The sequence below is a fragment of the Oratosquilla oratoria genome, chromosome 39 (genome assembly GCF_046742065.1).
Source record: "Oratosquilla oratoria isolate Oo_2021 chromosome 39, ASM4674206v1, whole genome shotgun sequence".
Taxonomy (NCBI): Eukaryota; Metazoa; Arthropoda; class Malacostraca; order Stomatopoda; family Squillidae; genus Oratosquilla; species Oratosquilla oratoria.
In genome coordinates this window covers 1,912,593-1,934,692 of record NC_134815.1, presented here as the reverse complement: position 1 = coordinate 1,934,692, position 22,100 = coordinate 1,912,593, and the positions used below count along the sequence as shown (strand labels likewise).

General features: G+C 42.9%; 1 protein-coding gene across 3 annotated transcripts; it reads left to right on the top strand.

Annotated features, from left to right (window-relative positions):
* Positions 1 to 4,205: 4,205 nt before the first annotated feature.
* On the top strand, positions 4,206 to 21,614 carry LOC143020244 (uncharacterized). Of its 3 annotated transcripts, XM_076176421.1 has the most exons (4): positions 4,206 to 4,349; positions 4,465 to 4,564; positions 13,207 to 13,349; positions 13,690 to 18,351. In XM_076176421.1, exon 4 carries the CDS (start codon positions 13,744 to 13,746, stop codon positions 14,548 to 14,550), a length of 807 nt encoding a protein of 268 aa, XP_076032536.1. In that variant the 5' UTR covers positions 4,206 to 4,349; positions 4,465 to 4,564; positions 13,207 to 13,349; positions 13,690 to 13,743; the 3' UTR covers positions 14,551 to 18,351. The 3 variants fall into 3 exon arrangements, with proteins under 3 accessions (XP_076032536.1, XP_076032534.1, XP_076032535.1); XM_076176419.1 differs by lacking the exons at positions 13,207 to 13,349; positions 13,690 to 18,351 and adding an exon at positions 19,653 to 21,614; XM_076176420.1 differs by lacking the exon at positions 13,207 to 13,349.
* The last annotated feature ends 486 nt before the right edge of the window (positions 21,615 to 22,100 follow it).

Here is a 22,100-nt window from a genome sequence, read left to right as displayed (position 1 = left end):
GTAGTCAGGAGAGTGGATCCAATGGCGGTGCGAGGGTGGGTGGGTGGGCAGGCGGGTGGGTGTTGTCTTATCTTTCTCCTTCCAAGCACAACTCTGAAAACAGACAATCACGTGACTTGGAAATTGTGTGTAAATGTCAGAAGTGTAAACCCGCTCGCCAGCGTCAGCGAAGAGGCCAGGACGTGGGTGCGGGCCGGTCGGCAAGAGAGGCTCCCCAATTTCTCTCTCGCAACCAGCCGGCGAAGAGTTAAGGGCTCTGAATCAGAGTTGAGTTGTGGGCCTCTACTAAGCCAGTGAGCAGGTGTGCGTGTATCTCTTTTCATCCAAGTACAACTCTGAAAACAGAGGATTACGTGACTTGGGAAATGTGTGTATTTGTCTTTGGTGTAAACCCGCCTGCCATCGCCAACAAAGAGGTCAACCTTGGGCCAGACCGGCAGCAGCAAAGGAGACAAGTCTCCTCGCCACCACCGGCCGGTGAAGATTGCTGGACGCTTGTCGAGAGAGCTGGAGTGGAGAGCGACGTCCGACCTAGCCGAGAAACTTGCGACTTACTAGATAAGACCACCCGCTTGCGCGGGATCGGTTTTTGTGGGAGGGGAAGAAGGTCTGTAAGAAAATGAAAAGATAGTAGTGAATAAAAAAGGGCTTTTCCACCGGGCGATGAGGGATATTTATTTCGTGGTGTCGTGGCTTTGGAGGTATGGGCAGGAGACTTGGGGTTGGAGACTGGGAGTGATGTGTAACCGTGAGGTTACGTGGTATATCTATTCTTCTTATCCTCAACCAACAAAGTTAGAAAATAAGTAGGAGGCTTAGTCTTAGGGAAAGATAGAGAAATTGGAAATATATTTAGTGGTAGGTAAACAGAAATGAGAAGATGTATTAGGAGAGAAAGTTGGAAATGAAAATAATTTCCGTAGAGGAAAAAGTTTATGTAGTTTGTGCATGTAGTTGTGTTAGTTTTGTTTGCGATATGGTTTTGTTTGTATTCTACACATAGAGGGTTGATGCCTCCAACGTGTATGTTTATAGCCTGACAATGGGCTATATGCAATATTATTATTATTATTATTATTAATTATTATTATTATTATTTTATTATCATTATTATTATTATTATTAGATTATCATTATTATTGTTGTTATCACCAATCAAAGCTGGTGAAGGGATGTATCATTGATAAGTACGGCTATACACGTCTTATCGTGTACACCGTTCGTGGGAGGGGCGCAGCTGACAGATAGTCTGTACGGTGTGGTCTAGGTGTAATGTGTTGTATTAGGTGTTTGTGACTGTCGTGCAGTTTTTCTAGGTGTCTCGTGTGAAGTTGTGTTTGTGTTGGTTGAGTGGACGGATGTTGGAAACTCGGTGTAGGGACTCAGCGGTTTTGAAGTCGCTCCATCGCGAACCCGTGATGAACTTGACAGCGGCATTCTGTCGTAGTCGTAGTCGTAGTTGTTAGTGGGACATGTCAGCTGGCTTAGTCCCGGGGACTGGCACAGAATCGATCTGACAAGGGCTAGGTACAGTCGACGTTTGGTGGTCAGTGTTGCAGTTTTGAAGCGTCTTAGCCTTCCCAGCCCAGCCCTAGCCTTCGCTCCCTGTTTGCGGAAGTGTGGGGTCCAGGTAAGGCCACTATCCAGTGTGCTACCCAGCACACAGGTATGGTCTTTCACTGGGACGTTTGTGTTGTTTATTTTAAGAGGACTGTTCGTGATTGTTCTGTTGGTTCGCTTGCAGCAGAAGTATACAGCTTTGCATTCCGACGCTCGGCTGGGCACCGACCTTTTAAAGGAGGATAGTGGGAACCCGGGGAGCTTTCCGACCTTCTGATTGGCTCCTGGCTGACTGGCCAGGACGTCTTTGCGAATTATGCTTGCCAACTACAGCGAGTATAACAGCCAAGCTTGAGTAGATGCCAGAAGAGCTAAATTTCTTGAATGGTGTGAGGGCTTTAACGCTCACACCTCCCTAGCAGAGCTGTGGTCCAAGCTCCGTAAAGCTACTGGCAGGACTCAACCGCGACGCACTCATCATGCCCCTGATGCTGAGGCGCAGCGGCTGGTGCAGGAGTTTGTCTCTCGCTCCAGCAGCACCTCACTCCCGTAGTGTGTTCAAGATACACCGCAGGACCTCCAAGGAGTGAGGCGCCATAGTGTTGAGGACATGATGAGTCGGTCGGATGATACTGACGCTAGCTTTACGCTTCAGGAGCTACGGGTCACACACAAGACCAGCTCAGACACGGCACCTGGAGAGGACCTCGTCACCTATTCCATGTTGACCCATCTTGGGCCAGCGGGTGACGAGGCACTTCTAAGGGTGATAAACGAGTCTTGGAGGACTGGCAAGCTACCAACAGCCTGGAAGACGGCAATCATAACGCCAATTCCAAAACCAAAAGAACCTAGTCCTTATCGCCCCATCAGCCTGACAAGCTGCATGGGGAAGACAGCGGAAAGGATAGTGCTAAACAGGCTGCTGTGGAAACTAGTCCAGAGCCCCAGGATAACTGAGCTGAGTCAGAGCCTTGTGATAGCTCTGGGACGGGTGGATACTCTTATTCACTCCGGTACCTGGCTATCTCAGGCGGCTGGACTTCTGGACTCCTTCAGGCTCACCAGCGTTCTCCTTGAGAAGGGTAGGGACTCTCCACACCCAGAGTTCAAGCCTCCACTACCATGGCTGTCGATACCTGCAACCTTCGTTGTCACAAAGCTTCCCAGTAAGAAGAAGTTATATGACCAGGAAAGAGTACGAGCGCAGGCCCTACAAGGCATCCACGCACTGTCTGAACCTGGAATGGCGGTCTATTATACGGATGGCTCCGTAGACCCCAACAGGCCCCGTAGTGCGGGGGCTGCCTTCGTGACGGATGGTTTGACCTTCGGCAGGAGAGTATCTGATCATGCGTCCACTCTCCAAGCTGAGGTCATAGCGGTCCAAGGAGCGTCAGAGCATGTTCTAATATCTCGAGCTGGTCCTGTAGTGGTCCACACGGATTCAGTCTCTGCTAGGCAGCTTAGAATCGACACAGCCCAGCGACAATGTACACCTACTGACCTCCATCCTAGCACTCCTGCTGAAGCTACATCAGCAAGGCAGGAGTGTTACGCTCAACTGGGTGCCGAGCCATGTGGGCGTCCCAGGTAACGAGCTAGCCGACGCCGCAGCAGAACCAAAGACCCAAAGTCGATGTTGTCGTCCCTCTCAGCAGAAATCAGTTGCGCATACGCACCAGGGCTCTTAACCAGGTACAACGGTTCCTTCAGCACAGACTGGAGGCAGAGGTGTCAGAAAGGGCGAGGTGGTACAGGGCAGTCACAGACTACGAGCCCCTTGTACTTCCTCGCTCCACACCTAGAAAAGTGGAAACTCTGCTCTTCCGTCTGAGGTTGGAGGACCGTTGTTTCTGGCAAATAAAGACCAACTCCACGCCAGAAGAAAGAAGATGTCGCCACTGCCGCCACCCAGAAGCCACCCTTGACCACTACCTCAAGCATTGCCCCGCAACTGCTTTTCTGAGGAGAGGGCCTCCGACAACATCTGAGGGTCTTGTGCGCCGCCTATGCAGCCACTTAAGTAATTACGAACTGCGTCGGCTGGTGGAGTGTCAGCCCCCCCTTTAAAATTTTTATACTATTGCACTTGTGTACTCCGTTCATGTCAGGAAGGGTGAATTCACCGAGATGTGCATACGTATTTAACATAGGTATGCACATCCGGTAAATGTATGAGTGGGCGTGACCAAGCCACACACACTCATACTTTGAATCACCCCCCCCCCACCTTTTTTTTTTATTTCATTACACCAATTGCTACAAAAACACTATCCACTGAATACACAGCTCATGTTAGGAAGGGTGCATTCACCGAGATGTGCATACGTATTTCATATCCGTATGCACATCTTGTGAATGTATGAGTGTGTGTGGTTAAACCCGCACACACTCATAAGTCGAATCACCCTCCAAACGGGCTCACCAAAAAGCCCGTGGGAATTTTTTCCCAAAATAAACAGAACAGAACAGAATATAAAAGCCAAACGGCGCGTCACTACACACTCCTCGGGTCACTTTTGGAGATTTTGTCTCCAAATTGCGATTTTTCAGTAGTTTTTCTGGGACAAAAAATAAACTTCTGAACTACTCAACAGACATTTTTTTTTACTATTGTTTCATTTTAATACAAATTTCCTGGTACTACAAGTATATGCGTCAATATAGGGATTTTTAGGCACGAATCTAGCGAATTTCTGATTAGCTTTATGACAGTCGTGGCTCGAGACTGACTGTGTTTACAAAATGAAAATAGATCTATATGTCATTTGTACGATCAAACTAGGGTAAGGAAATAAAACATCGGATATAAAGGTGTACCGCTACAAAGCCGAACACCTCGAACAAAACTTGAACATACCGTTCTCCATATATGAGTATTTATACTTTTTTTCTTCCTAGAAAACCCATGGATCCAGTTAGCATATTAGAGAGCCATAAAGGAAGTTTGCTTAGTTGAGATTGAGCTGCTACGAATTTTAATACGAGCATTTAAATCGAGGTAGGTGCCTTAGTATTTACAGTAACAATACTTACCTAGTTTTAACTAGGGTAAATTTCCAGAATCATGCAAACACTGGTATTTAATATTAAACTTCGTTGTTCAATAGCTCATAACCTAATTCTAATATAACCTTATAATAATAATGAGTTTATTTGGCAATGAATCAAATACATGAGATACACTGACAGATAATGAAAACCACAACAACACCTAGTTCAAAATTACAATTGCCATAGGTATTAGTTGTTCATACCTACATCATTACATGATATAGCATTAGAAAAATATTAATTTTGTAAATTATAATACACGAACATAATATAAATATGCAATTTTCTTGGTGGAAATAAAGGTATTATTTTAGTTGTGCACACCTACATGATATAGCATTAGAAAAATATTAATTTTGTAAATTGAAATACAAGAATGTAGTATGCAATTTTCTTAGCAGAAATAAATAACATAAAACCTTGCTACAAGCATATCTACTAACGAATGAAGCCGCTAGGATATGGTATGGACGTCATGCTGTCATCTGTCCAGTCCAGTCACTGTCAGTTAGATGATAGCTTTCACGTTGTGGACTGGGCATTCTCCAACTACAGGTGATGTTAATAAGCACTGTAATAAAGACAATAGGGCTTCCTTGGTCTTTGTGAGAGAACATGGGGTTCTGCTGTAGTCTGTTAATTGTCCGAGGTATAATAATAATCAGGCCATCAGCATCCGTGATGACGACAAAGACCTGGATGATCTTTAGAATTTGATGTACTGAAATGTTAAATATAGGTTAGGTTACGTAGGTTAGTTACGCTAGAATAGATGAATTAATCATCCTTTCATTTCTTCTACATCAGCATCTATCGAAACAAACATGGCGTATCGTTCAACCGCTGCAACTTTGTTCGTTAGTAAATTGTTTTAGCAACTTTTTTGTTATTGATTTCTGCCAAGGAAATTGCATATTACATTGATATATCATAATTTATCAAATTAAATTTTAATTTTCTATTTGCCATGTTGCATAGATCTGCACAACTAAAAATTTACTGAAATAACAAAAAACCTTGTTACAAGCAAATCTACTAACGAATGAAGCCACTAGGATACAGTCCAGACACCATGTTGTCTGTGCAGTCCAGTTACTGTCAGTTAGGTGATGGCTTTCATGTTGTGTACCGGGTGTTCTCCAACTCCAGGTGAAGTTAATAAGTGCTGTTACAAAGACAATCAAGCTTCCTTGGACTTTTTGAGAGAACACAGGGTTTTGTCATTGTCTGTTAATTGCCCAAGGTACAATAATAATCAGGCCATCAGTATTCATGACAACAATGACAACCTGGATGATCTTTAGAATTTGAGGTACTGAATTACTAAATGTAGGTTAGGTTACATTAGTTAGGCATCTGTCAACACAAACATGGTGTATCATTCAACTGCTATGACTTCGTTTGTTAATAAATCAGTTTTAGCAACTTTTTTTGTTATTGATTTCTGCCAAGAAAATTGCATATTATGTTGATGTATTATAATTCACAAATTTAATAATTAATTTTCTATTGATGTATCGCATAGGTGTGTACTTCCAAAAATTTACATTAGAAAATTAGATATTAATCTTATAAACTATGATACATGAATGCAATATGTGATTTTCTTGGCAAAAATAAGAAATCTTGCTACAAGCAAATCTACTAATGAATGAAGCCACTAGGATACAGTCCAGATGCCATTTTGTCGTCTGTCCAGTCCAGTCATTGCCACTTTCATGAAGTGTTCTTGAAGGCTGAAGAACTACTGGCAGAAGTCAGTTCTCCTCAAGAAGAAATCACCGTACCTCATCTCTGCGGACGTCAAACACTAAGATCAAACGTTCCTCATCAGAGCCTGGAAGAATATTATCGCAGGTCGGTGTACATTCCGTTCGTAGATCACGTGCTGTCTGAATTAAGATATCGTTTCAGCGAAAGCATTGTGGCTGTAACACTTCAGGTGAAGGAACTCCTCAAAGGTCCGGACACAAAGGCAGCAGCTGTTCTACAAGCTGCAGAGTTGTATCAAACAGATATTGAATCACTGCCTCTTGTAAAAGCAGAAATAGAACATTGGACAATATAATCCCCAACGTTCAGTTCTCTGATGGACACGCAAGTGCATGTGAGTGCGAACATGTTTCCCAACATATCATGCCTTTTGAAAGTTCTGTTAATGCAACCGGTGTCAAATGCTCAAGCTGAGAGGTCTTTTTCAGCACTTAAAAGACTGAAAACGTATCTTAGAAGCACAGTTGGGCAGGAACACATGAATGGTCTTGCATTGCTCTCAATGCATAATACCATTCCCATTTCTGTGGAGCAAATCCTGAACAAATTCTTGGAAAAGAACTGCCGTTTACTTTTCACTTGATGTGTTGTTGTATATTGGTGTCAATGGTGTATTACTGTTGTATTATGGTACCAAAACACCATTATTATCAATGGTGTGTTGTATTATTTGATGGTAATTGAGTAGTGGGCACACATTTATGTTTTGTAGAGCATGATCTAATGTCATATTATTTTAATTAATAATAATATAATTTTTTCACTCATCTGGAGTTTGATTCTCCTTGGATAAACACTTTTTAGTGTGAATTTATGATTTGAATTATATTTGTGAATTATATATGATTTTACATACAATTACGAGCAAAACAGATTTAGGTTTCTGGACCAATCTCCAAGCCAACAGCATTATTCTTGCGGGTTAAAACATCGGCATGTTTCAAGTATCAGTTATCAGTTTGGGCCCCCCCAAATAACATTCCTGGATCTGTGCCTGACTGTAGTGTTGTAGAGTGCCCCAACCACCAGACACTTTCCAGTGCAAGGACTTTGTCATGGCCATAAGGCCTTCATTCATACATGTTTACTGAGGGGTGGCATAGTCTTCCTTCTGTGTAAGGAGAATGACGTTGCCCCCACGTCAGTCCATACCCATCTCCCACACAGAGAACATCCAATGCTCTCCTCTATGCTTACGTCATAATAAAAATTCAAACATCGTCCCTTCGCATTTCATTTGCACACACATATGACAAACATGGCGCAGTGAGTATGATAATGCTTGCAATTGCTTGCACTGTGCAACAGTGAAACATGGGACGATACATGAATTGGTGGCACGTATGTGAACAGAGTGCTGACAGAACTAGACCAGTAGGCGACAGTGAACACGCTGGGCCGTGACTGCGGTGCCGATCACAGTGTACATGCATGGGACCATGAAAAATCGTGTAATAGTGATAGTGATGCGCCTTCGTGCACGTAGTGGTGCGAACAAAGAGGCCTTCATCCCACAGTTTCGACCTACCAACCGCGAACGTCACCCTGCACGGGGCCCAGGCCACTTACACAGGCCGCGTGAATAAAGAGGCCTTTTATCCTGCTTCCCCCGGCTCGCCACGAGTGCCACCCACGCGGAGGCCAGCGGACTCGCACAGGCCTGTATCACTGACTCTGCTCCCTCGTTGTAATTACGTCACCGTAGGAGGTGGCGACGCCACTACCGCCCACAGGAGGCAATGATGGTGACCATCTCGAATGCCCAATAGGTCCTGAACGCATGCGCCGTGTCGCCAAGCAAAAGATTCCCCACCAGGCGCACGAAACCCCCGCCCCCGCGCCTTCTCCCGGGAAGGCTGGCATCTGCCGTCATGGTGCTTTCCGGCCCATCGCCCACCGCCACCTGTCAGCGCCCACGCCGTGCTGCCTTACACAGGTGCGGACATCAAAGGGATAGGCCCTCAGCACCTTGGCATGTCGGAGATATCAAGAGCCCTACAGCCGCCGCTCTCAGTGCAGACGACGCGGTCGACATATCTCACATGCCCCTCCCCCCCACAACGGTACGCTTCCGGCTGACCGCCCTCCGACACCTGTCAGCGCCCGTACCTTACTGCCTGACAACACAGGTGCGGAATCACAGGGCTAGGCACTCGGCTCACATGCCTAGGCCGATACCGTTCGCATTTCAGGTTCAAGCGAAGGAAGACCTTGACTCAGTGGTGCAGCAAGGTATTGTCACGCCTGTCGTAAGGCGAGCTTTGTCGCCGCCGCCCGTGCTGGCCCCCTTCGATTCCGCCCCCAACGCAGTGTGCACGCAGGACTGAAATACCGGGCACTTCTGCCTCGACCAGTGTGGCCCACGGTTTCTGACGGACGCCGAAACCCGACACGCCACTACCACTGGAGACGCCTGCTGCCACCCGGGCCGCATCCAAATGCAAGCCATACCCATTTAGATGGCCCCACTTCTTGTAGATGACGGGTCATCGTCCGCTCGTCACCCTCCTCACGTCAGGAGCGCCGTTAACGGCAATACCGGTGCTTGGCGGTGACAACCCGTCGCCCGACGCCGACGGGACGCTCTGGAGACCACGGGCCGCGGCACGGATAAACCCCGCCTACGGTCATCCGGTTACCTGCGTGACCTCTGGGCTCCCGTCCGACGGCCGCGCTCTACCCAACTCCACCCCTCCGTACTGGAAGCTCCGAAACGCCCTTACCGCCGACGAGGATTGGCGTTGTCCAATCAGCGCATCGCCGCCCCGCCATCTACGGGAGCGACCACCGGCCTCCGGAGACGCCGCCCCGCCGCGTCCCATCTCTCGGTGGAGGATCTGCCGTCCTCATGTGCGGGTCCCCCCAATTCCGCCTCCGCCGCTCGCCCCAACTCACGGGTAAGCATATCCCTCGCCATGGTCATGCGAGCGCGGAGGGTAGGGAGGTGTGGCGTAGTGCTATAAGGTGCCCTGGCATTCGACACGAGCAGGGCACCGTAGGGTTGCACTGTAGTGTTGTAGAGTGCTCCAACCACCAGACGCTTTCTAGTACAAGGACTCTTTGTCATGGCCACAAGGCCTTCATTCATACATGTCTACTAAGGCGTGGCATAGTCTTCCTGCGTTAGGAGAATGACGTTGCCCCTACATCAGTCTATACCCATCCCCCACACAGAGAGCATCCAATGCTCTCCTGTATGCTTACATCACAATAAAGATTCAAAACATCGTCCCTTCGCATATCAGTTGCATACATATATGACAAACACACATGTCAAATGGATATGAAGAAATATTTTTCATATGTATAAATATGTGGAATAGCTAAGAAGGTGATGTAACCCAAGCTCAAACAATAAATGAGTTCAAATCTAGTTATGATAATTGGAAATCGAAGGTATAGATTAAGTTGGAACCATGAATTTGAGTCTAGGTATGTTGGAAAATTAGAGAATAAAAGACAGGACCCAAGTGTTTCTCCTTCCTGTATACTACAGTTAGGTAAATACAATTCCAGTACAATTGACAAAAATGGCAAAAATCTATGAAGAACAACCGAAGATATTACAACAGAACGAACAAAAACGTATACTTTACAGGACGGGTGATTTAAATATTTGCGATCATTTTTTGATCGTTGCGATGTATAGCAAATCTCCAATTTCCTCTTTGCTGATGAGGTGTGAGGTGAAGGTGTGTGGTGTGGCGTGGGTGGAGGTGTAAGGTGGGCGTGGATAGCAAATGCTTGTGGAGTGCTGTGTGCAGCTTTGCTGCTTTTCTCCTCTTTCTTTTTCCTTCTTGTTTCTATTTCAGGGACTCACAGGCCCTCTCTATATTCTGCCGCTTCACTCTCTTGTTTCTTGTTAATTTTCCCATGATCACAGCAACAATACAGGGAGAGGAATAAAAATTCTTGCATACAGTGAGAGCGCCAGGAGCGACGTCACCTTCCTTTGAACTTTTCAAGAGTACTGGTGCCCTGTCTACTGTCTTTGTGGGGTATGTTGATGGGGGGAATTGCCTAATATCTCCATAAACACAATTCTGTAGCAAAAAACGAAATAGCTATAGAAATGTTGATGCTATTTCGATATACAGAATGTTTTTTGTATGCAATGGTGTTGCCAGAGGTTGCCAATATTTTATCTATTTTATTCTGTATAAGAAATAGAAACGAAATATAGCTATATAACATTGTATGAGTGTTGCCACCATCATAAATATTCTTTTGAAATGTTTACCCAAAATTTGTTCATGTACCAGAATTTTTCGAAATATCGCTGGCGACGCTCCCTTAAAGCCCTATCTACCTTCCTCTCCCATATGTAGCTATGATTGACTTTCTTCCTTAACACTGTATTTGCTATCATCAACTCTCTAGACACATTTCCATCATCTTTCTACCATGATTTTTTCTTGGAACTCCACATTTCCCAACCACTCTGTCTCTTGGGTCATATCCTACCTTAGCATTGAGGTCTCCCAGTACCACTACATTGACATTTCTCCCTAAACCCTCTACTCTTGTTCAAATCTGTCCAAAAAGCCTCCCTTTCCTCTACACTCTTCTCACTACAAGGTCCATATGCACTTAGAAAAAAACACATCTCCCTTCCAGTTTCACCTTAATCCACATTAACTTTGAAGAAACCTCCTTTCACTCCACATATTTACCTATCTCTTCACTTACTAGCATAGCCACCCCTTCTCTCCCTCATACTTTACTTCTGACACCCTCTCAACTATGCTCCCAAACTCAAACTCACCCCTCCCTTTTAACTTAGTTTCACTCAATGCCAAACATACATACATATACCAAGGCTTTTTCCCCCTTCCAAGGGAGGTAGCCACAAAAGAAAAGGCATAAAAACACTCCCACCCATTTCATCCCTAAATACACTCCACACCCCTCCCACCCTTCCTCTCATCTGAGCACCTCCTGGATGACGGGTCATCCCTGAACCCTGCCCACCGCCCTGGGTCAGAAGCAGTGTCGCAAGACACAGTACATCCACAGCAAGGCCGCTTCATTTAATCGGCGACCCCCCCTCTCCGTCCCCCTTTGCATATAAGGAGAGGACGGGGAGAAATCCCTTCGGGCTGCGTCAAAATTTACTCACACATACTACCCCACCCCCCACCCCCCCGCCCATTCCTCCTCATGCAGTCACAACATCATCCATATACAACCATTCTCCACTCACCTCTGTCTTCCGTCCTCTCCCTTCCTTCCTCAACAGACATTCCCCTCTTCCCCAAAGCCCCCTTCACCCCATCCATCCACCTCATCCTAGGACGTCCCCTCATGTTCACTCCCTCCACATCTGCCTTCCATACCTCTTTTACTAGTCTTTCTTCACTCATTCTTTCCATGTGTCCAAACCATCCTAATATTCTTTCATCAACCCTCTCTCCCAAATCCTTTTTCACCCCTGTTCTCCTCCTCACCTCCTCATTTCTCACTCTATCTAGCCTAGTAACCCCCACCATACTTCTCAGACACCTCATCTCAAACACATTCAAACTCCTTCTCTCTTCTTCTCTTATGTTCCACGTTTCTGCCCCATACAGTGCTGTTGGCACAATCACTCCTTCATACAGTCTCCTCTTCGCATCCATTCCCAAATGTCTATTTCTCATTACACTCTTTAAACCACCAAGGCATTTACTCGCTTCTCTCAATCTACATTCTACCTCCACCTTCACTCCACCTTTTCCTGCTACACTTGCACCCAAGTATCTAAAACTATCCACTTCCTCCAGTCGCTCTCCCTTAATGTTCACTTCCAGTCTACTGCCACTTTCACCCCTTGTACATCTCATCACCTTACTTTTACCCACATTTATCTTTAGCTTTCTTCTATCACATACTCTCCCAAACTCTGCCACCAGCTTCCTCAATCCCTCCTCTGACCCTGCCACAAGCGCAGTGTCGTCCGCAAACAACAGCTGGCTCACCTCCCACTTTTCTCCATTTTCTTTAACCATCTCCAATCCCTGACTCACTACCCTAGCATTCACCTCTCGCACCACCCCATCCATGTATAAGTTGAACAGCCAGGGCGACATAACGCATCCTTGACGAAGTCCCACCTTTACTTCAAACCACTCACTCTCTCCATTTCCAATCCTAACACATGCTCTACTACTCACATAAAAACTCTTGACAGCTCCCAAAAGCTTTCCTCCTATCCCATAAATCTGCATAACCTCCCACAGTGCCTTTCTGTCTACCCTATCATAAGCCTTTTCCAGATCCATAAAAGCCCAAAAAACATCCTTCCCCTTTCCTATAGCTTTCTCACATATCTGTCTTACCACAAAGATCTGATCTACACAACCTCTACCCGTCCTAAATCCACACTGTTCCTCACCAATTACTCCTTCTGTTCCTCTCCTAATCCTCTCAATATATTTCTTGCTTTTCTTGTGTGGGATTTTTCTGTGGGGTTGATGTATGAGGGGTTTTGGTCAAGTATTGAATTTGGTGATCCATCTTGAAGAGCTTGTTTAGTGATGCAAGTGTGAATGTGTTTTTGTGCAGTATTGATGATTAGTTGTTGTATATGTTTGAGAAATTACCTGATGTTTAATTTGTTTATTTTGTATGTTGAGCTGGTGTTGTCTGTATGATATAATGAGGTGGGTAAGTGAGGTTGAGGGTTCTACCACAGAACTGTGTACCTGTTACTTTTTACATGATATCCTATTAAAAAGATTTTAGGTTCTCTGTGCAAGTGTTCCATTGAGGTGGTTTGGATGCATCCAGTTATAATTTTTAATGCTTTATTTTGTAAAATGTCTGCATTGCCAACAGCTGGGAACCATGATGTGGAAGTGTAATCAAGTGTGGTTCTTATGAATGTAGAAGCTTAGTAACTTACATAGGAAATCAGAGAAGACCTTTGAGAAGTGTATTGTTGACAAATGCAAACGATGAGAACTCAAACTGTTCCACAGGTTAGTGAACAGTTAAGGAAGTACTGAACATTGTGCTACTGCATTGGTAACTTCTTTCCATCCTGACAGTTTATGCTTTAATACTGCCCTTGTGTACATGTCCTTCTCTTATCCATGAAAGTAGTTAATCTGTCAGCCCTCCAATATGCTCCAGTTTCCACAGTAGTTAAGTGGAAGGTACTTTATCAAAGGAAATAAACACAGTCCACACAGCCCTTTCTTGCATTCTATTCATGTTTTCTTAAACCATTATCAGGAATATGTGTATTGATAGTAATGTTGTTTTCTTCAATTGAAATAATACTCCAATAAGTGACTCTTGTTGTCCCTTTTTTGGCAGGGCAAGGACTGCCATTAAATTTTCATATGAAGAAGTGCCCCGAGAGATCGAAAAATGGCCGAGAGTAATGTTCATGATATGCTGCTGGTCCACACTGGAGAAAAACCTTTTCGTTGTGGTCTTTGTGATGGTGCTTTTGCACGCAATTGTGATCTTCTAAAGCATATCCGGATCCACACAGGAGACAAGCCTTTCAACTGCGATTTATGTGAAGCTGCTTTCTCACTAAAGAGCAGTCTTCGTGAGCACATGAGGGTACATACGGGAGAGAAGCCTTTCCATTGCAAGATGTGTGGTGATTCTTTTTCACATCAAAGTGTTCTCATTAGGCATAGAAGGACCCACACTGGAGAGAAGCCTTTCAAATGTAAACAATGTGATTCTGCTTTTGCACGTAAAGATAGTCTAAATGATCACATTAAGGGCCACACTGCAGAGAAGCCTTTCCAATGTAAACAGTGTGATTCTGCTTTTGCACAGAAAAGATATTTAAGACAGCATGTAAGGGTCCACACTGGAGTGAAACCTTTCAAATGTAATCTATGTGACTCTGCTTTCTCAACAAAAAGTAATCTTAAGCAACATCTGTTAACTCACTCTGGAGAGAGAACTTTCACGTGTAAACTATGTGATTTTGCTTCCTCAATGAAAGTTCAGCTTAAGGATCATATGTTAACTCACACAGGAGAGAAATTGTTCAAATGTGAGCTGTGTGTTGCTGCTTTCTCATGTAAAAGCCGTCTTCAAGGGCACATGAGGGTACATACTGGAGAGAAGCCTTTCCATTGTGAAAGGTGTTGTGTTTCTTTTTCAAATAAAAGTAATCTCAATAGGCATATGAGGATCCACACTAGAGTGTAACTTTTTCAGTGTAAACTGTGTATTGCTCCATTCTCAAGAAAACATTATTTCAAGAGAATAAGAAATGTGTGAAAGAAAACATAAGCTTGATCATTTTTATCTTAGTAATTTATGTACCATGAACCCTGTATACCAAAACTAGGGAAATGAACACATGATTGATGTAATGCAGGAGAGTGTTGGGTAGACTGTGTATACTTTAATCTTGAGGTGCTTGACAAGATACCTCAAAATAGACTTTGGTGGGGATTGAGAGAAATCGGAGAACTTGTAAGTAAGTTCCTTGAATGGGTAACGGATCTTCTGAAAGACTAGTACATGAGAACAGTAGTGAAAGATGAGATGTCAGGCTGGAGGAAGGTGATGAGCAAAGTATCATAAAGGTTGATCCTGACATCTATAACATTCTTGATATGTGTATATGACATAATGGAAGATATGACAAGCTACACTAACATATTTGTAGATTTTACAAATATGGGCAAAGGGAAATTCTGCAAATTGTTACAAGATATAAACTACGATCTTATAGAAGGAAGAGGGTCAGAGATGTCTGTGATGGTATCTTAGAGCTCATATTGTTCAATCATTGAGTAATGCTGTGACTCTCACACATACACTCGCATACCATTCTCTTACTTGAGGGGGTTAGTACTGACCTGTAGTAACAGTGGACATTTTTTCAAACCAGAAACATAGCTCAAACTTGGGACCTCAACCATAGGACCCAAAATTGCCCACCACTCCACCAGGAAGCCATAGAACATGTGTATGTACATATATAGCTAGAGTACTTATATCAGTGGTCAGGCTTTACCTTTAATTTATTAATTTATTTTTTATCATCTGTATACCAAGGGCTTTCTCCCCATATAATGGATGTAGCCAAGTCAAAGGCATATACAGTGAGACCTCGCATTAACGGACGTTAATTAGCTGTGTTTGTGGTGTTTTCGGTGTTTTGGAGTGGTTTTTGGGTGGCATAGTGATTGCACGCACTAAACAACAGCACAAAAAAACACCGAAAACACAGCAAAAACACCGTAAACACAGCTAATTAACGTCCGTTAATGAGAGGTCTCACTGTACTCACTTCCACCTATTCCACTTCCATTCACCCCCCTCCCACCTTCTTGTCTTAGCTCCTCATGGATGAAAGGTCATCCCTGTATCCCAACCTCTGCCTTGGGTCAGAAGGAGTGCAGCAAGACAGCATGTCCACAGCAAGGCTGCTTCATTTAATAGCCAATCCCCCTCTCCTTCCCCTCATGCCAGAACCAGTTCTATTTTGGAGCCCTTGGCAACATCAGAATTTAGCGCACCTTCTGTCTGCGCCACCCCACCCCCTTCCCAATACATACATCTTGCATCTGTACACACAGCACACACATGCACATATATATATATATATATATATAAATGATCAATTTATAATAGCACTTATATAAGCTCAGTCAACTTCAGTTGATAGTGCCAAAGATCATAAACTAAAGTCACCTCATTGCAGAAAATCTTTAATGATTTAATTAATATGCATTCATTATTATTATTTTTTTTTTTTTTTTTTTTTTTTTTTTTTTTTTTTTTTTCTTTTCTTTTCTTTTTCTTTCATGGGAGCCCCTTCCAGCTGGAGGCACTGTAGGCAACTGTCTGTATGGCCTATGCCAAAAGCTGGCTATGCCTCAAACAAAAAAATAGGTGTGGAGAAATTCCTTTGGGCTGCTTCAAAATATTCACACGTAACCACTCCCTACTCCCCTCCCCATCCTTCCATCACAGTTTCAGTTGTACATAGCCATTCTCCACTGCACCATACTGCATCTCTTGCCTTCTCCCTTACACAACAGACATTCCTCTCTTGCTCAAAGCCCCTTTCACCCCATCCATCCATCTCATCCTCAGTTATCCCCTTAAGTTCACTCCATCCACCCCTGATTTCCACACCTCTTTTACTAATCTTTCTTTACTCATTCTTTCCATATGTCCAAACCAACCCAATATTCTTTCATCAGCCCTATCTACCATCACCTTTTGCACCCTGCTATCTTCCTCACCTTGTTTCCCACTATCTAACCTTGTAATCCTTACCATACTTCTCGGACATTTCATCTCAGACATATTCGAACTTTCCTCTGCCTCTCATAAATTCCAAATCTCCACCCCCACCCCCCATACAGTGCTGTCAACACAATCACCCCTTCATATAATCTCTTCACACCCATTCCCAGACGCCTATTTTTCATTACACTTTTTGATCCCCCCAGGGCATTTACTTGCCTCTCTTAATCTACAATTTATCTCCACTCTCCTTTCCTGCCATATGTGACCCCAAATACTTAAAGCTATCCAACTCCTCCAGCCTCTCTCCTTTAAGACTTCCAACTCTCTGCCATCCTCTACCTTGTACATCCCATCACCTTACTTTTACCCACATTTACCTTCAACTATCTTCTATCACATACCTTCCCAAAATCCATTAACTCCCTTAATCCCCCCTCTGACCCTGCCACAAGCGCAATGTTATTATCAAATAACAAGTGACTCACCTTCCACTTTTCTCCATCTTCTTCAAGCATCTCCAGTCCCCTACCCCTTATCCTCACATTTACCTCACACACCATCCCATCCATGTACATATTGAACTGTCATAGGAACATGAAATATCCCAGACACAGCCCCACCCTTTCCTCAAACCACTCTTCATTTCCAATTCTAACACAAGCTCTACTACTATCATAAAAACTCTTGACTGCCCTTAACAGCTTTCTGCCAGTACCATATATCTGCAAAACCTCCCACAGTGCCTTCCCATCTACCCTGTCATAAGCCTTTTCCAAATCCATAAAGGCCCAAAAAATCATCCGTGCCTTTTGCCAAAGTGTTCTCACACAATGCCTTACCACAAAAATCTGATCTATGCAATCCATACTTTTCCCAAACTCGCACTGCTCCTCACCAATTGCTCCCTCTGTTCTTCTGATCCTCTCATTTAAAGCCCTCCTATAAGCCTTCCCAACTTCATTCAACAAACTTATCCCTCTAAACTAGTACAATCACATTTGTCTATTTTTTTCCTTGTAAAGCAGAACTATTCAGGCACTCCTCCAACTCCTCTGGCACTCTACCCTTCCTGAGACACACACTAAACAACCTCACTAGTCAGTCTACCATTACTATACCTCCTGTCTTCATATACTCCACATAACACCCATGTAACCTAAGTACCTTTCCTGTTCTCATAATTTTCAAAACTCCTACCTCATCTTTTCTAATTTCTTCTCCATTTTCCTCTCTCATCATCATTTTCTTAGTGCCTTCCACTCCTACAACCAATCCCTATCCTCCACATTCAACAGCTTTCTAAAATATTCTACCTCTCTTCCACTTCCTACCTCCTCTTCTGTCAATATCTGTCCACCTGCACCTTTTACCTTTTCTTCTCTACTTGACACCTCCCCTTCTTGGTACAAGACAATATCAAGAAGGAGGACAGCATAATGAAGGGAGACTCGCAGAACATTAAAGTAGCATTATTTCTCCAAGTAGAGATTTCCTCTAACATAGACAAAATTATGTGTGACTCTGGTATGTAGGGGCGCCCCATATAGCCCTTATAGTATCAACTGCATGCTACTGAACAATTTATATTGCACAATAACATACAGCCAATACCCCAGATTGGATAATTATTATCATTTTGGTAATAAGGGTTTATTTGCTTGATTCTGTTTCCCCTAAATTTTCGTGTTTTGCATTTTTTCAATTTTGTATCATGTGTTAAATAAAATTTTATCATTTCAATCTCACTTTCATTATATGTCTCAAATGATTAAATGTTAGGCTGTTAAGAAATTAATTACTTAAGTGTTCCTCTTTTTTAGACAAATTAAAGATGCTGTCTTTGTTATTATGTTTCTTTTCATCATATCAAGGTAACACATCACCAGATCCAATTGAAAACCTAAACCAATCTTACATATGTGGAGATTTCAACATATGGTTGATTATGGTGGATGTCCATAAAAATGGCTGGAAAATTATTTCAAACAAAAAAACAAACAAGTGTAGCTCTAACAGAAGAATCAACACAACGAAATAAAGGCATGTTGTATGGAGGTATACCAAGTAGGCATGATAATTATTTTTTAAGTTTTAAATGTATGTGGATACTCTGATTTCCCAGTTACCAACATAAAGGGTACACCACCAAAGTATAATGAATGACAGATATAATGAAGTGGACGAAAAAAAAAAATGAAATGAAGAAAGAAATGTATATACTGTATATTACTGTAATTTGAGACAAAATGTAAGATACTCGACCAAGTTTACAGAACACAAATATGTATAACAGAAATGTATTCAATAATATCAGTGAGAAATCATTTTCATGTTGGTCCTGTCATTGGATTGGAGAATCCAAAGAAAGGTAAGTTGTTGACCATTCATGTGTTGATAAAGTCACCATGAGAATCACCAATCCATGGAGTGTGCAGTACAACAAAACAGTGTAGTGCATACCATCAGAGGGCTGTAAAAACTGAAGGATTTAAGATTCCATTGAGGTGGTTTGGGTGCTACTAGTTATCATTCTTAAAGTTTTATTTTGTAAAATGTCAGCATTACCAATAGCTGGAAACCATGCCGTGGAAGTGTAATCAGGTATGTTTCTTATGAAATTAGAAGCTAGTAATTATTACACAGAGAAGAACTTTGAGTAGTGTATTGTTGACAAATGCAAACGAGAGCCCAAACTGTTCCACAGGTTAGTGAACAGTTGAGGAAGTACTGAACATTTTGGGACTCCACTGTTAACTTCTTTCCATCCTGACAGTTTATGCTTTAATACTGTCCTTGTGTACATGCCCTTCTCACATCCAATATGCTCCAATTTCCACAGACATTAAACACAAGGTATTTGATCAAAGGCCTTCTTTAGGTGTAAATAAACATAGTCCAATCAGCCCTTTCATGCAGCAAATTTGTATTACTCCATGCATTCTCTAATCATTGTCAAGAATATGTGTATTGATAGTAATATTGTTTTCTTCTAGTGAACTACTAATCTTACAGTAACTCTTGTTGTCCCTTTTTTTCGGCAGGGCAAGGACTGCCATTAAATTTTCATTGGCTTAAGAGGTGCCCTTGGAGATGGGAAAATGGCCAAGAGTAATGTTAATGATATGCTGCCGGGCCACTCTGGAGAAAAACCTTTTCATTGCCATCTTTGTGATAGTGCTTTTGCCCATAATTGTGATCTTCATAAACATATCCAGAGCCACACAGGAGACAGATCTTTCAAATGTGATGTGTGTGATGCTGCTTTCTCATGTAAAAGCAGTCTTCATATGCACATGAGGGTACATACTGGAGAGAAGCCTTTCCATTGTGAGAAATGTGGTGATTCTTTTTCACTTAAAAATACTCTTAGTAGGCATATGGTGATCCACACTCAAGGTAAACATTTCCAATGTGAGCTGTGTAATATTGCTTTCACACGAAAAAATTGTTTTCATAGACATATGAGGATCCATACCGGAGAGAAGCCTTTCCAATGTAAACAGTGCGATTCTGCTTTTGCACATAAAAGCAACCTAAATCAGCACATTAGGGTCCATACTGGAGTGAAACCTTTCCAATGTAAGCTGTGTGATTCAGCTTTTGCACGTAAAGAGAATCTAAATGAGCACATTAATATCCACACTGGAGAGAAGCCTTTCCAATGTAAACAGTGTGATTCTGCTTTTGCAAGTAGAAACAGTCTTTATATGCACATGAATATACATAGTGAAGAGAAGCCTTTCCATTGTGAGATGTGTGGTGGTTCTTTTATAACTAAAAGTAATTTCAGTAGGCACATGATGATCCACACTGGAGAAAAGCCTTTCCAATGTGACCTGTGTGATGTTACTTTCACACGAAAAAATAGTATTCTTGAACACATGAGGATCCATACAGGAGAGAAGCCTTTCGAATGTAAACAATGTGATTCTGCTTTTACACGTAAAAGCATTCTAGATAAGCACATTCGGGTCCACACTGGGGTGAAACCTTTCCAATGTAAACAATGTGATTCTTCTTTTGCATTCAAAAGTGGTCTAAATCAGCACATTAAGATCCACACTGGAGAAAAGCCTTTCCAATGTAAACAATGTGATTCTGCTTTTGCAATTAAAAGCCGTCTAAATGAGCACATTAAAATCCACACTGGGGAGAAGCCTTTCCAATGTAAACTATGTGATTCTGCTTTCTCATTAAATTGTTATCTTAAGAGTCACATGTTAATTCACACAGGAGAGAAACCTTTGAAATGTGATCTGTGTGAATCTGCTTTCGCACATAAGAGCAGTCTTCGTAAGCACATGAAAATACATACCGGAGGGAAGCCTTTCCATTGCGAGATGTGCGGTGGTTCTTTTTTAGATAAAAAGGGTTTCAGTAGGCATATGATGGTTCATACAGGAGAAAAACCTTTCCAGTGTAAACTATGTGATTCTGCTTTTGCAAATAAAAGTAATTTAAGACGGCATATTGGGGTCCACAATGGAGAGTAGTCTTTCATATGCACTCTATGTGATTGTGCTTTCTCATCCAGTGCTCACCTTAAGAGTTACATATTAACTCACACAGAAAAGAAACATTTCAAATGCTAGCAGTGTGAAGCTATTTTCTTACATAAAAGCAATCTTTGGGAGTACAGTACTACCTCTTGTTAACGGACATTAATTACCTGTGTTTGCGGTGTTTTCGCTGTGTTTTTGGTGTTGTTGTTTAGTGCGGTGCAATCACTATGCCACCCAAAAACCACTCCAAATCAACAGATTATTCACATCAATGGACACCGTTACCCCCCTTTTAGTCCGTTAATGAGAGGTAGTACTGTACGTGAGGGTACTTATTGGAGAGAAGCCTTTCCATTATGAGATGTGTGGTACCGTAGTTCTTTTTCACATAAAAGTCGTCTCAGTAGGCATATGAGGATCCACACTGGAGAGTAACTCTTTCAATGTCAACTATGTATTGCTACTTTCTCAAGAAAATATTATCTCGAGAGACATAATAAACTATGCATGAAAGAATACTTAAGGTTTATAATTTTTCACCTTAGTGATTTATATACTGTGAACCCATATACTAGGAGGAGACCATCAAGAGAAGACCCCACTAGCACAGCCCCAACCCTGAACACCACAGGTAGATAGATATACACATAGTTGATGTAATGCAGGAGATTCACCTTGGCCTTTGGATCACATGTTGGACTCGTAATCGACAGTTATTTCCCTCCTGGAAGAGAGCTCAGAGCTCGTGTGACCGATCTATGGGTAATGCTGTGACCTTACACGCACACACACACACCCAACTCCCCACCCACTAGAGTTGGAGTAATGACTTGAAGCGTAGCGATACTGAAATTATTTCAGCCCTGGGCAGGATTCGAACCCGGGTCGCTGTAGTGACAGTCTGGGTCTCTACCAACTGCACCACCGAGTCGTAGAGTTTTGGGTAGGCTGTGTATACCTTGATCTTGAGGTGCTTGACAAGATACC